Source organism: Elgaria multicarinata, chromosome 5 (genome assembly GCF_023053635.1).
Source record: "Elgaria multicarinata webbii isolate HBS135686 ecotype San Diego chromosome 5, rElgMul1.1.pri, whole genome shotgun sequence".
Lineage (NCBI taxonomy): Eukaryota > Metazoa > Chordata > Lepidosauria > Squamata > Anguidae > Elgaria > Elgaria multicarinata.
This window is the reverse complement of record NC_086175.1, coordinates 126,638,695-126,653,472: the sequence shown is the minus strand read 5'-3', so window position 1 is coordinate 126,653,472 and position 14,778 is coordinate 126,638,695. Positions and strand designations below refer to the sequence as shown.

The 14,778-nt window shown below is 43.0% G+C and overlaps 1 protein-coding gene across 4 annotated transcripts in view; it reads right to left on the bottom strand.

Annotated features, from left to right (window-relative positions):
- DLG2 (discs large MAGUK scaffold protein 2) overlaps positions 1 to 14,778 on the bottom strand; it is a 1,258,440-nt gene that overhangs the window by 1,242,027 nt on the left and 1,635 nt on the right. For 3 of the 4 annotated variants that reach the window (XM_063127202.1, XM_063127201.1, XM_063127203.1), the window contains exon 2: positions 9,516 to 10,408. In XM_063127202.1, the coding sequence (XP_062983272.1) occupies positions 9,516 to 9,534 (19 nt within the window). In that variant the 5' untranslated portion in view covers positions 9,535 to 10,408. Of the gene's footprint in view, positions 1 to 9,515; positions 10,578 to 14,778 lie in introns of all 4 variants that reach the window. The other variant, XM_063127200.1, reaches the window with a different exon arrangement.

Here is a 14,778-nt window from a genome sequence, read left to right as displayed (position 1 = left end):
CTACCATTAGCTCTGCATAGGAGCCAGGTGTGATCTGGCGGATGCCATTCTATCAGGTTGCCATGGGGGGGGGGGGGGAGAAGGGAAGCAGGGCCATTTGACAAGCTCAGCTGAGAAACCAGCAACTTTTAGCTCCTTGTCTCTTTCAACTGTTTCTTCTCCAGCTTATCATTATAAAAAACATTGAGCTCATTCAGATGCAGAGGGAAATCGTGTTTCCTTACCATGGCTCTGCTTCCTGCTTCTCTTCCGCATTTGCAACGAGCTATAATTACACAAGGAAGAGAGCAGTGATCATGTGGCCCATACAATTAAACGGGACAGTGCCATCTAGTGGGCATTTTGTAGTGCAACCTCAGAAGAGTCGCGTTTTCTCAGGTTTATTTTGTGACGGTAAAAGTGAGAAAAGGAGCGGGAGACGCCTGTACACAACAGGAAAACCCAACAAATACCGATATAGCTCAGAAAAGTTGAGTTTTCTGAATTTTATTTTTTACCGATAAAACCAGGGAATGGAGCGGGAGATGCACAGGAGGCTGACAACATCGTCAAAATGACCCGCAAACATCCGTGAGTAGCCACTCACAAGCGTGCTATAAAACACACGTTTAAAGAAGCTCGTGGTAACTAAGACCTAGTGCTTGAGCTCCCATTCCCTTTCCTCCTTTTCTATCATTCTTAAGGGTCAGGGGAACTGTCTTACAGGTCATTGTAGTCTGCTCTTGGGAGCCTTTTTCAGCTGAAGTGTGGGGTAAAAATGTTTCAAATAAATACATTTTACTTCGTGGTGTCATACTGTCCATGTGTCATCTCTCAACTTTATGCTTCGGTTATAAGAATATCACAGTTTCCCCAGTGCTCTGAACTCCAATATTTTATAGCTGGGAAAATGACATTTCCCCATGGAAGTGTTTCCCCCTTTTCAATTGCCACATGAGAAGGTAAAATTACAGATTTCACCCAGGATGGGCCTTGTGAACTCCTGAGGACCAGCCTGTATTTCAGCACTTTTTTTTTTTTGCAGGCTACTGGCTTTTATGGTCTTATTTACATAACTGCTGAAGAGTGTAAGTAGCTATTATAAACTGACACCAGTTTTATGCTACATTGATGCTCAGGACATATTCTCCAGTTGTCCATATATATCAAAGGACAGTCCAAATGTTCTGGTCCCTGTCTCTGATCAATCACTTCACTGATCAATCGCCCTCCGCAGGGTCTCATTGGGTCACTGCTTTGATCGAGCTATTTTTCTTGGCCAGTCATCACCAGATCAGATCCTTTTAGCATATATGTGAAGTTAGGATCTTTGGGCCCAATGTGCATCTGTTTACACTTGCTTACGCTGAACCGCATTTGCCACTTTAATGCCTGTTTCCCCAGTTTGGAGAGTTCCTTCCGGAGCTCTTTGCAATCCGTTTTTGTTTTAACCAATCACCCTAAATAATCTGGCGTTGTCAGCAAATTTGGGCACTTCTCTGTTCGCTCCTGATCATTTATGAAAAAAGGTTTAAAAGCACTGATTCTAGCACAGATTCTTGGGAGGACTCCACTGTTTGCATCCCTCCATTGTGAGAAGTGAACATTTCCCCCTACTCTCTTGCTTTCTATTCTTTAATCAATTACTATCCATACAAGGACCTCTCCTCTTACCCCAGAACTGCTAAGTTTGCTCAGGAGCCTTTGGTGAATGACTTCGTGAAAAGCCTTTTGGAAGTCCAAGTAATCAGTCTCTACCAGATGAACTGTGCTGTCTTGTGTTGAATTAGCTCAGCCTTGTCTAAGTGAGATCATTATTTTTTTCTCTCGGAACAAACAGCATCGTTAGAGTCAAGTGCTTTTTAGTCATCTGATTATCCTGCAGATCAAACAGTAAGTCCCGGATTTTGGTGCAACTGTTTATAATCAGGATCCAAATATGAATAATGTGACGATGGTTTCCAGCGCAGCTTGTGAGCGGCTAAGACCTTCACATGAGCCAACAGAAAATTACGAAATCGTCAATAATATAGAACTTCTGTAACAGATCCAATCCTTTGTTAAGTGTATAAGAAGACCCCAGACCATTAGCAGGCAGGGGATTATTACTGGAAAGAGGATATATTATAGAAGAAAATGCAGCCAAAGTTATGCATTGTCTATTATGCAGCGAAAATGCATTGTCTTTCAAAACAGTTTTGGTCCACCTGATGTTTGCCATCTGGCAGCCTTGTGAATATCTGCATCGTAAGTCCAAAAAGGGAGAAAAGCTGATGAATTTGGGCAACATTTTGATTATCTATCCAGGAAAGAAAACCTCAATATATATTCTGTCAAAAGACCTGTAGCGCACACTGATTTTCTAATCCCCACCAAAAAAAAAACCCTCTACGCTTCCTTTTTCTTTTTTTACTTTGAAAGCATAATATGCCTTTACATGTCATTGTTCCTCTTCTGACCACAAAATAATTTTATTGAACATTCAGTTATTAAACATACACATTTTTCCATCATGCATTTCCCTTCTTCCTTTAGTGTTATTTTTTTGTGGTGGACAGCAAGTTACAAAACTGGTCCCAATTTTTCCCTGGCACCAATTTTAGCCATCTGCCCACAGTGGGCACCATCTGGTCCCATATTCCTGCAAACTGTCCCTTTCCATCAGACCTAGTGGTAAAACTTTTCCTGGACGGTACTACTTTAGGCAGCAGGTGGGAAACCACAACTTTGAATATTCTACTATGAAGGGGGGGGGAAACAAAAAATGGCCTTGCATATAGAAAACAAGGATTTGTTTCCTGTGGGCAGAAAACACTTGCAGCTGGTAATGGTATGGTCCAAGGAAGTTTAACCCTTTGAATCTGGCCTTCGCTTGTCAACACATTCTGCAATCATTGGATTTGGAATTGCACAGGGTGGGTTGATTCCACAACACATATCTAAAAAGGAATCAGTGGCCAAGATTACACAAGACGCAGCAGCTCTGCCACTTAATGCAGATCCGCCCCCATTCACATGTAAACAGGGTAGAATTTCAAGGGCAAAAGGGTTGCTGACCTGGTCCCCCTCCCTCTGCTCTTAGCCCTATTTCCTCTAGACGTTTTAGGACCCCAGCTTCAGCATCGTAAGCTTCATCTGGGAAAACCAAGCACTAATTCCCACAGTATGTGTGGTTATCCTAGTAGGACTCTTGGAGGTAAAGAAAAGCCACCTTGATAACTGCATTTGAATTTTGCTTTACTGGCAAAAAAAACTAATGTGCACAGAAGACTGACCACCTTACTTTGACCGGGTTCGGACAACACAATGACCAACAGTGGTTTAAATAGTTGATGGCTGGTTATTTAACCCACCATGGGTTATAGTGTGTGGGGGGGAGTTTTTTAAACCACACTTGGTTGTTTAGCTAAAATAACCAACGCAAATAACCAATGCTGTGCAGAGTTGGCTATTTGAAGCACCATTGGTTGTGGAGGACACCGTTGATTATTTCCTTGGCCACAAAGTCGCAATGCAAGCGTGGTCAAAGTGGCAGCTGCTGCTCTAGTCCAGCCAGTAGGGCAGATTTTTGGCAGCAATGGCTTATGGGATAGTAGTGGGATTTCTGAGGTGGGGAGAGAGCGTGGGGGATGTGCAAGTCAACTCACTCAATGCTAATCCCCACCACAGTTGATTATCATGTAATGTGGGGAGTTTGTTGTTTATTTGTTCAATCGTTTCCGACTCTTCGTGACTTCATGGACCAGCCCACACCAGAGCTTTCTATCGGCTGTCGCCACCCCTAGCTCCCCCAAGGTCAAGTCTGTCACCTCCAGAATATCCTCCATCCATCTTGCCCTTGGTCGGCCCCTCTTCCTTTTGCCTTCCACTTTCCCTAGCATCAGCCTCTTCTCCAGGGTATCCTGTCTTCTCATCATGTGGCCAAAGTACTTCAGTTTTGCCTTTAATGCCATTCCCTCAAGTGAGCAGTCTGGCTTTATTTCCTGGAGTATGGACTGGTTTGATCTTCTTGCAGTCCAAGGCACTCTCAGAATTTTCCTCCAACACCACAGTTCAAAAGCATCTATCTTCCTTCGCTCAGGGAGTACCCCCTAGATAAACAATTGTTGAGTTGATTATTACCCCACTGTTGACTATCGTGTTGACCAAACGCAGCTTTTCAGTAGGGTTAGACTACAACTTGGCTTGAGTGGAAATCCTATGTGGACATCCTCAAACGCATGTCCGACTGAGTTCAATGGCACTTGCAACTAGCATGTGTGCTTAAGACTGTAGCCTTCATCCTTAATATGACCCAGGAGTATTAATATATTTAAAGGATCCCCCCCCAATTTAGCCTCATTACAACTGTTTGCTTACTCAGATACACTGTGGACCAAGATGAGTTTACATATTCCTGGGAATATGATCAATTTGTAATAAAGTTTCAGCTATTGAGCAGTATAGAAATGTAAACAATTAATAACACATAGTCCCTCCTATTCATGCCACAGCAACCCTTTCCATTAGGCAAGGGAAGGCAGATTTTGAATCATCATTAAAGAGCAACAATATCAATTATTCAGCTTTTTATGGGTTGTATCCATTAACTAGGGTGACCATATGGAAAGGGGGACAGGGCTCCTGTGTCTTTATCAGTTGTATTGAAAGGATTCAATACAATCCTTTCAATTGTATTCAACTGAAAGGATTCAATACAATCCTTTCAATGTGGATTCCTGCATTGAGCAGGGGGTTGGACTCGATGGCCTTGTAGGCCCCTTCCAACTCTGCTATTCTATGATTCTATGAAAGGGGAATTTCAGCAGGCGTCATTTGTCTGCATGCAGCACCTGGTGAAATTCATCACAACAGTTAAAGCTACAGGAGCTATATTAGACTGAGCAGATACAAAAGAGGGCAGGGCTGCTGCAGCTTTAACTGTTGCGATGAAGAGGGAATTTCATCAGAAGCTGCATGCACACAAATGACTCCTGCTGAAATTCCCCTTTCAGTACAACTGTTAAAGATACAGGAGCCCTGTCCCCCCTTTCCATATGGTCACCCTAATCATTAACCTCTTTCGTCTGAAACAAGGAATCTTCCTCTATTGGAGTAAATGAACCTTTGGATCCAATGCTATTTTATCAGCTTGGGAGAGGGCACCGTTTAAATAAGGCATGGGCAACTTGAAGCACTCCAGATGTTTTGGGCTACAACTCCCAACATTGCACATCATTGACTATGCTGGCTAAAGCGAGTTGCAGGCCAAAACATTGGGAGGGTCAAAAGTTACTTATAGCTGATTTGAATTTTCTACCAGGCCCCCAATATCTCTCTCCCACCGTATCTACGGACGTTTCCATTTAGGCTGCTATGACTTTTCTTCATCGATTAGGATAAACATTATCCATTAATAATGGATTTCAGGTGGGGATTTCTTGCTGTTTTGTAGGTTGTGCATTTAACACATTTTATTTAGGACATCTCTACTTCAAAATTTGTGAAACATGAGAAAAACAACCACAACTTCGGAAGGTATGTTTGTTTCATATATGAGCAAAGCTATATTTAACGTTGCTAATCCCTTGAATTGTTCCTAGTTTGACCAAATTGGGTTAAATTTGGTTTAGATGATAAAGAAACAAAGAATGGATGTATTAAACTATTGCTATAAGAAAACAAAACCCTAATGTGCAAGATGGTAACCAGCATTTCTGGGTATACAGATGCATTAGGTATAAGATTCCCGTTGTATTTCAAACCCACTTCTCCAGGGTAGAAATTATTCAGTGTGAGAAAACTCATTGAATATTCTACTTTTACAAATTTAAAAGTAATTATGAGATGTATTTAAATTCCAAAGAATGCAAAGTTAGCCAGTTAATTTCTCAGCCAAATAACCTCAAATAAAATAAATTCTTCCCATTTATTTACACCCTAGAATCATAGAATAGTAGAGTTGGAAGGGGCCTATAAGGCCATTGAGTCCAACCCCCTGCTCAGTGCAGGAATCTGGCCTAGATCATCCCAAACCAATGGAAAATGTCTGTTTTTTCTAAACTTCATTACCACGCCGAAAAGGTTTTTTGGGGGGTGGAAGTGGTGAAGCATGTGGGGAGGAGACCGTTAACCCTTCCCTCTTCAGCTGTAGTCCCCCTTGAAAATTGCCTCCTGCTTGGCAATTCAATTTAAGATTGATTTGTTTTTTGTCCCAGATCTGGCGAACAGATCTGGGGCATTTGGAAATGTATTCAAGGCTGGGACCTCATTGACCCATGCGTAGTAACTCCCTTTCCCAATATTTTCAATGTGGGAAATGGCTGCATAAGGCCAAAAATGTCCAGTGCAAGAAAGAGTTTCTGCGATCATCAGGGCTCCATCGGCACGCCAGTACACCTGCTGAGTTCTTGCTGAAGCTGGCTTCCTAATTCACTTCAGCAGCGGGGGGCAGCTTCACATACCATCCACCTCACAAATGTGGACAGAGCCTTCCTCTTGTTGTCATTGAGTGGGGACGCCCTTGCCTACATGTGATGATCAACTTGGCAGATTACAAAATGTAGCCAAACTCTAGCATAACCACCTTTTCTGGCTCAAGCATCAGAAGTGCTAGCCTTGCCCTAAGAACACTTCTCCTCTGGCTTCATTCTAAGTGAACAACTATTTGACAACAGACTTGGTGGCATAGCACCAGTATGTCCAAGTACTACTGAGCATATTGTCCTGGACAGGCACTATAGTAATCATCAAGAGTTCCAACCATTGTGGCTAATAGGCAGCATTAGTACCACCAGTAGTAAAAGAAACCACAACATATACTGAAATAAGGTGGGACTGCCACCATGTCACACCACTTCTGAACTAAGCAGCAATAATATCAGAATAGATCCATGATAGCAACCTTCATGGGTCATATACTGAGGGTTACACTGAACAGAAGCTGCCAATTATAAGAACATAAGACGTGCCGGGCTGGATCAGAACAAGGGTCCATCTACTCCAGCACTCTGTTTACACAGTGGCCAACCAGCTGTCGACCAGGGACCAACAAAGCAGAACACGGTGCAACAGCACCCTCCCACCCATGTTCCCCAGCAACTGGTGCACACAGGCTTACTGCCTTGGATACTGAAGGTAGCACATAACCATCAGGGCTAGTAGCCATGGATAGCCTTCTCCTCCAGCAATTTATCCAACCTCCTTTTAAAGCCATCCAAATTGGTGGCCACCTCTACATCTTGTGGTAGTGAATTCCGTAGGCACTGTGTGAAGAAGTCCTTCTTTTTATCTGTCCTGAATCTCTCACCAATCAGCTTCATGAGGTGACCCCGGGTTCTAGCATTTTGAGAAAAGGACATATGTTCAAGGTCAGAGGCTACTAATCCACCTATCCCAAGTACTATCTGCTCTGACAGTGGACCTCCAAGGTCTCAAGGAATGCTGTTTGCCAGCCCTGTTAACCAAGATGCTTTACGTGGAGATTCCAGGTATCGAACCTGAGATCTTCTACATGTAAACATGTTGTCTAGTATTGAGCTAATCTCCCTCTCAAACTCTGCATGACAGTTACAATATTGATGATTTGGGATTTACACTTCTAAAAGCATAGATAGGGCCAATCAAAGAGGAAATAACAAATATCTCTGATGCTTTGTCGTAACTCCTGGTAAGAAATCACATCAGTGGTCTTTTTTCTCATCTGCTTTTATTGATCCATACCTGTACTTTCAAAGAGTAAAACTCAAATCAGGCACACTGTAAGCAGTCATATGAATGTCATCATTAGTGCATTACATGTGAAAAACAAAGGTATAAATTATGGTAAGCAATAGCATCAGTGGTCTTTTCCCTCCCCCTTTCCTTATAACTACACTTCCGGGAGGGCAAATCCCAAGAGAATATCTTTCTATACAAAAGCAGGTTGCCAAGGTTATGTCAAACTCTACTGAAACAAAGAAATAGAACCTAGAGCTTTGGAAATAGGAACAGGCTGGAATCCCAATATGTGGGGTGAAAAGAGGCAGGGAACAAGTTTTAGCCTCCAGCCCAATTACGTCACTAGAGCTATAGGGCACCCCTTTAAGGAACATAGGAAGCTGCCTTATACTGTGTCAGACCATGGGTCCATCTAGCCCAGTGTTGTCGACACCGTCAGCAGCTCCCTGGAGTTTCAGGCAGGAGTTTTTCCTGCCCTCCCTGGAGATCACAGAATCATAGAATAGTAGAGTTGGAAGGGGCCTATAAGGCCATCGAGTCCAACCCCCTGCTCAGAGCAGGAATCCACCCTAAAGCATCCCCGACAGATGCTTGTCCAGCTGCCTCTTGAAGGCCTCTAGTGTGGGAGAGCCCACAACCTCCCTAGGTAACTGATTCCATTGTCGCACTGCTCTAACAGTCAGGAAGTTTTTCCTGATGTCCAGCTGGAATCTGGCTTCCTTTAACTTGAGTCCATTATTTTACTTTCTCTCACACAAGTGAATGATTGCCATTCATTTCCTAGGAGGAAAAAGTAAAACACTATTATGGTCCAGACAAAAACTGCCCTTGATGCCATGGAGTGCACCGGAGTGGCTGGAAATTTGTCTCTTTCTGCAAAATGAAGACGCATGATAAAAACTCCACCCCAGGTGTTCGCAATAGCCAAGCCCTGCCTCCACATTATCTGCTCATCATATTCTTGTATACACATTTTTGTAAAGGGGGAAGAATATATGGCAAGTTTTCAACATACCGCTTAGCCACAGCTTCATAAGATCCCCAACACTAGTTCAAATAAAAATATGTATTATTAAAATCATATTGCTTTGATAAACAATTTTATTTAACGTAAGCCTTGAGTGGGAGATCTTGAATCATCTTCCATTTATTTTGTTGGCTAAGTGACATCTATAAGGTAACAGAAATTTTGTTGCCATTATTTTAGAGATATTTCTAAAAAGTACAGGTGACATTGTTGAAAGGTTTTATCATCTTAGTATGGCTTTGACAATTAAACACTTTTACAATACAATCCTATACATGTCTACTCAGAAGTAAGCTCCATTGCATTAAATGGGACTGACTCTCAGGTAAGTGCTCATAGGATTGCAGCCTTAATTCTTTTAAAAATTGAGGTCCTACTTAGAAGCTGCCCCATAAATCCTAAACTCACAACGAAGTACTGCAGAGAAACTGTGATCGTTTTCATTTTATTTTTTAAATGGTTTCTGCTAGAGTTAGTACATGTATAAGGTAACTGGAATTCTCCTTCCCATTTCCCCCTGCCTCCCCCCCCCCATGCTACAAAAGCAAAAAACATTTTTGCGAAATCAAAATTTGAGATCCGAATGTGTCCTAGCTGATTCTCAAGCAATTTCAATTGAAGTAAAAAAAAATCCTTTTGTATGCAAACAAAAAATGCATGAAATGCTTCTCTTTCGCTTCTCCACAGAAAAACAAACAAACAAACAACTTCATTCTCCCATTCAAATGCTTTTAATGTAAAATTGCATGGATGAGAAATCCAGTTTCTTAAAAAGACAGACAAAAATGAGATAGGAAGCTTCATAGCCCACCTTTCTTCTTGACTGGCATTCTCGCAGTTATTTCTGGCACTGGATGCAAGCGCTTATTTACCGGTATCAACACAGAGTCCCGCTGGGATTGTCTTGTGAGGTCAGAAATCTGCCATCCGATTCAAAACACTTAACACAGTTCAGCTTAAAAACAGGAATCTACGCCTTCGTTTTCCACAGTGGCGCTCACAGTTTTCTCCAATTAAAAACTTCCAACACCACCCAATGGAATACCAAGGGGAGGGAGGGAAAAAAAATAGAGAGAATTTTTGCCAAAGCAGTTGTCAAAATCTGTAAAATATTTCCCGGTCTATAAAAAATATACAAGAGAAAACACCCGTCATCCTACAAAATTGTATAAGAATCCCTCTTGTGACAGCCAAGGGCTTTTTGTTTTGCTTTTGTAGAAGTTAAGTGAACGTAGGAAATACAATTAAGGCACAGTCCAAGTCTTGGCAGTCCTAATAATCCACTTCAGCACATTCCGACACCACCTAAGCGTCAAACCAGTTCTCAAATAATCCAAATAAATTTCTGAGGAAGACAGGAGCAGTTCAGAGGGACTTTGCACCATTCACAGCTGACTTTGGCCAGTTAGATATAGCACTGTGTGCACACGATGGTCTTCGGCATACTGGGGAGGAAAAAGCCCCAGTTTCACTTGGTTACTCGAACAGCAGTCACTTTCATTTTTATTTTCTCCACCTTGCCTTCTGGCCTTTAATGTCCCTCTGATCCTTACTTGTATTAAGCCCAAGAGGATTGAAAACAATCCCTCGACATGGAATTATTAAAGTGACAGTGCTATTCTCGGGGCAGGCTGGTAGAGCAGACTGCTGTGCACTGGAGTCACTGACGTCTCGCCATCTCACTTTTTGCTCAGCAGCAGCTGCCTAATGAGAGAGGAGCAAAGTTCAGAGAAGAGCTTCCCCAAATGGTATGCAAAGAGGCTGGAATATTAACAGAGCACAATGCAGGCCATGAAGTCAGTCCAGAGTTCCCCCGGTTGCTGGCACAGCTGGTTGGCCTCACCAAAACCTCAATATTTCCCCCCTTTTTTTCCTGCAGAAAAGAAAAGAACACAATAACAGACTCTTTCCTTTTCACGATGTCAAAGACAAAGGGGCAAATTTACTGTACAGATGTTTCCCTTTATGCATGCAAACCCAATTTACACATAGTTCTCCTGCATCGCAATTACCTTCTGCAAAAGGTGAAAATTGTGTCCAGGAGTTATTCTCTGCTGCTCTTAAACTATATTCAAGCACTCTTATCTTTCTCGCATTCACATAAACAGATTCTTGTTGCTTAATAAAGAGTCTTTCTCGTGTTCTGATGGTTTTATTGACTCTTAATATAGGGAAAAGGGGTTGGTTTAAGGCAGGGATGTTGAACCTTTTTCATCTCAAGGGCTGAATCCCATTTCAGGGAAGCAGAGCCAAAAATACCACCATATTTTAGCTTAAAGGTGTAAATCCTATGCATGTTTAGACAGGAATAAATCCTGCAACTCCCAGCGTCCCCCAGCCAACGCTGGGAGTTTTAGACAAAAATAAGTTCCACATATGCATAGGATTGTGTCTTAAGGCCCTTGCTGACATTAACTAAGCTTTATGAGAGTCATTTCAACCCTTTGGAATGGGCAAAAAACTGCACAAAAGCCTGGAAACCACAAAATTATGGGTGGGAAGGAGGCATTGTCATCTGGGGAACCCTGGGGACTGGACTGGGACCCCAGGAAGGCTGGAATGGGGGCCCAGGCGTGAAATTCCGCCCCCTTGGTATAGGGTGAAGAGCAAGTGAACTTGAAACTGCAGGAAAAATGTTTATGTGAAGAACAAGGTTGCGGCAAACCATAAGGGCAATGAAGGGGGCTTGAATATGGACTGTAGTTTCAGGTGCATCTGCTAAGCACCTTTTATCAGCTCAGGCCCTTATCTGGATAGAGATTGCCTAGCTACAGTTATCCATGCTCTGATAACCTCTCGTTTGGATTACTGCAATGCGTTATACGTGGGGCTGCCTTTGAAAACGGTCCGGAAACTTCAGCTGGTACAAAACAGGGCAGCCCGTTTACTAACAGGGACTGGCTGGCGAGACCACATCACGCCAGTCCTTTCCCAGCTTCATTGGCTGCCAGTCCAGGTCCGGGCCCAATTCAAAGTGCTGGTATTGACATTGAAAGCCCTAAACGGTTTGGGGCCAGGTTATCTGAAGGAACGCCTCCTCCCATATGTACCTGCCCGGACCTTAAGATCATCCACAGGGGCCCTTCTCCGTGAGCCCCTGCCAAAGGAAGTGAGGCAGGTGGCTACTAGGAGGAGGGCTTTCTCTGTTGTGGCATCCGGGCTGTGGAATGAGCTCCTGAGAGAGGTCCGCCTGGTGCCTACACTGTACTCCTTTCGTCGCCAGCTGAAGACCTTTTTATTCTCTCAGTATTTTAACACTTAATTTTAACTTAAATTTAAATTTTACTGTTCTAATTCTGTATTTTAATCTTATATCAATTTCTGCTACGTGGTTTTATCCTGGTTGTGCTTTTTATACTGTATTTTGTATTTGTGTTTTTAGACTGTTAGTTGTTTTATTATGGTTTTAATTTTTGTGAACCGCCCAGAGAGCTTCGGCTATTGGCCGGTATAAAAATGAAATAAATTAATTAATTAATTAATTAAGCAGGGAAATGATAAGAGAGAAGCTGTAGTGCAATGTAGCATAGAGAACTTGAAATATGGATTCTGAGGGAACCGTGGTAAGTAAAGGACAAAAGTCAGTGGCAGGGATGAGCAAAGGTAGAGTGCAGCAGGCGAGTGAAGTCAAGCTAATGAAATTAAGGATTGAGAAAGGGTGTCCTAAAAGGCGTGCAATGGGCAGCATGGTCTCAAAGACGGAAATTCCGTGCAAACTGGGAGGAAGTGAGCGATGAGCTGTGAAATGGATTGGAGTCATAGTCCACTTAGAAGCCTAAATGGAATGGGAGAACATAAATGAGAAAAGAATTGAGAACGCTGTTCAGTAAAAAGGTAAGGAAGTGACATGGGCTCAGGACGCAGAGACAGTATTGGATAGGGAGAGAGAGAGAGAGGTAGTAGAAGTCAAAAGCTTCGGCTATTGGGCGGTATAAAAATGTAATAAATAAATAAATAGAAGTTAAATAGAGGATAGATCAGGCAAGTTAGTAGTTAACGACCTTAAAAAAAAACTAGGATCCAGGGGTGTGTGAGGTGTATGTGAAGTGTAGAGATGCATGCGAAGAAGAGTTGGCAAAGATCTGGGTCAATGAAAGCACAGGGATACTGTTGTTTTTATACTGTTTTTATATGTGTGTGTGTGTGTGTGTGTGTGTGTGTGTGTTTTAAATTGTATACTTTTAATGTTTACTATTTTTAAATGTTGTAAACCGCCCAGAGAGCTTCGGCTGTGGGGCGGTATATAAATGTAATTAAATAAATAAATCAAGGCACTAGTCCAACAGGAGGTTGAGTATGGGAGGTTGGGTGTAGTCATACGACAGATTTGCACAATGAAGCTGGGCTGCAAAAAGGAGATTTGGTTTGCTCCAGACAAAAGAGGAGCATAGGGTCAGGGTAGTGTGGGTGTGAAGTTGGGCCAGATCAACATTTATGCAGGAATAGTACTGAAGCAGATCACTGGGATTTAAGATGGGAACTAGGTTGAGAAACTGGACCAGCAAGTAAGGAAGTGGTCAGAGATTTGCATGAAAGAGTTAGGGTGTAAAGAAGCATTATATTTTTGAGTTGTGATAACTGCATAGGGGAGTTTAGAAGCCATTTATTTGTTTATTTTAAACATTTATAAACTGCTGTTGTATCCACAACGGATCCCAGAGCAAATATATACAATTTAAAAACAGGTTAACTTATTAAAAGTACTTTTGTAAGCCGCCCAGAGAGCTTCAGCTATGGGGCGGTATATAAATTTAATAAATAAATAAATGAATTAAAAGAACAAAAATTAAATCAATACAATTGAGATGCATGACTATGCAACCAGCAAACAAAACAATCGATTTAAAATGCCGGAGCAAATAAAAACGTTTTGACTTGGCACCTAAAAGAATACAGAGTTGCTGCCAGTCATTTCTCCTTCAGGAGGGTGTTCCACAGCTGGGGTACCACCACGGAGAAGTCCCTCACTTTTGAAAATGCAGAATGGGCTTCTCCCAGGAATGGAACTTGGAACGGGCCTCCTCTGGTGATCTTAATGCATACGCATGATGGTATGGGAAGGCGCAGTCCTTCAGGTATTTGGGCCCCAAGCTGTTTAGGTCTCTAAAGGGAAGCACATGCATCTCGAATTGGGCTCAGTAATAAATGGGGTAGGGTAGGGTCATAAGGCTACAGTGCATTCGGGCACGAAGCACAAGGCTAGCTTGGAGGCTTTAATGAAGGAGAACTGGATCTCTGTGTAGGAGGCAAGGAAAGATCGTATGTGCAAGTATGAAGGGAACTGGCACAGATGTAGAATTATGGAAGGTCTGAGATTAGAGAAGTTGGCCAAGTACAGAGATATGAAGGGATCCTGGGCGGGTGAGCAGAGAGTCTGAAGGCAAGTTGTGACCAATGGTGTGAGGTTGTCACAGAAAGAGGTTGATGGAAGCAATGTAAGGACAGGAAGGCTGGCTGAAGGGGTTGGAAAGAGGAATCAAATTTTCGTAACCCCCCCCCCCCAGAGCGCTTCGGCTACTGGGCGGTATAAAAATGCAATAAATAAATAAATAATGTGAAAAATCACAATCAGGTGCGTGTCCAAAGCTGAGCTGGGTTTCAGGGCAAGAAATGGAATCAGGGCCAGAGATAAAGGTGAGGTGCAGAGACTTTGAAGTGGGGGGAGACGTTCCTGGACCACATGAGGGAGATATTGGGGGGGGGGGGGTGCAAAGTGAGAGGGGATTAAGAAAGGTGCAGTGAGAGGGTCAGCAACTGATAACTCCCCAGGCAACGTCTGTCCTCCTGAATGGTGCCATTTGCCTCCTACCCTTCAGCAGCCAAGCTAGACGCAGAAGTAGAGTCCGGTAAGATGACTTGCTGGCAGGCCACAGAAGAGAGAAAAGATGGCGTGGAAGCAGAGAACAAGCAACAGGGCAGAAAAACCGCATCACTGGGTGGTGGCCAGCGGACCAGGCAGGATTCACAGGGGCAGGACCCCATGGAGTGAGTAAGGGGGAAAACCAGCTGCTGAGGGTGACAATTAACAAGTGATGAGAACTGGGGGTGGGGACGGTCAGAAGACAGGCAGGGGG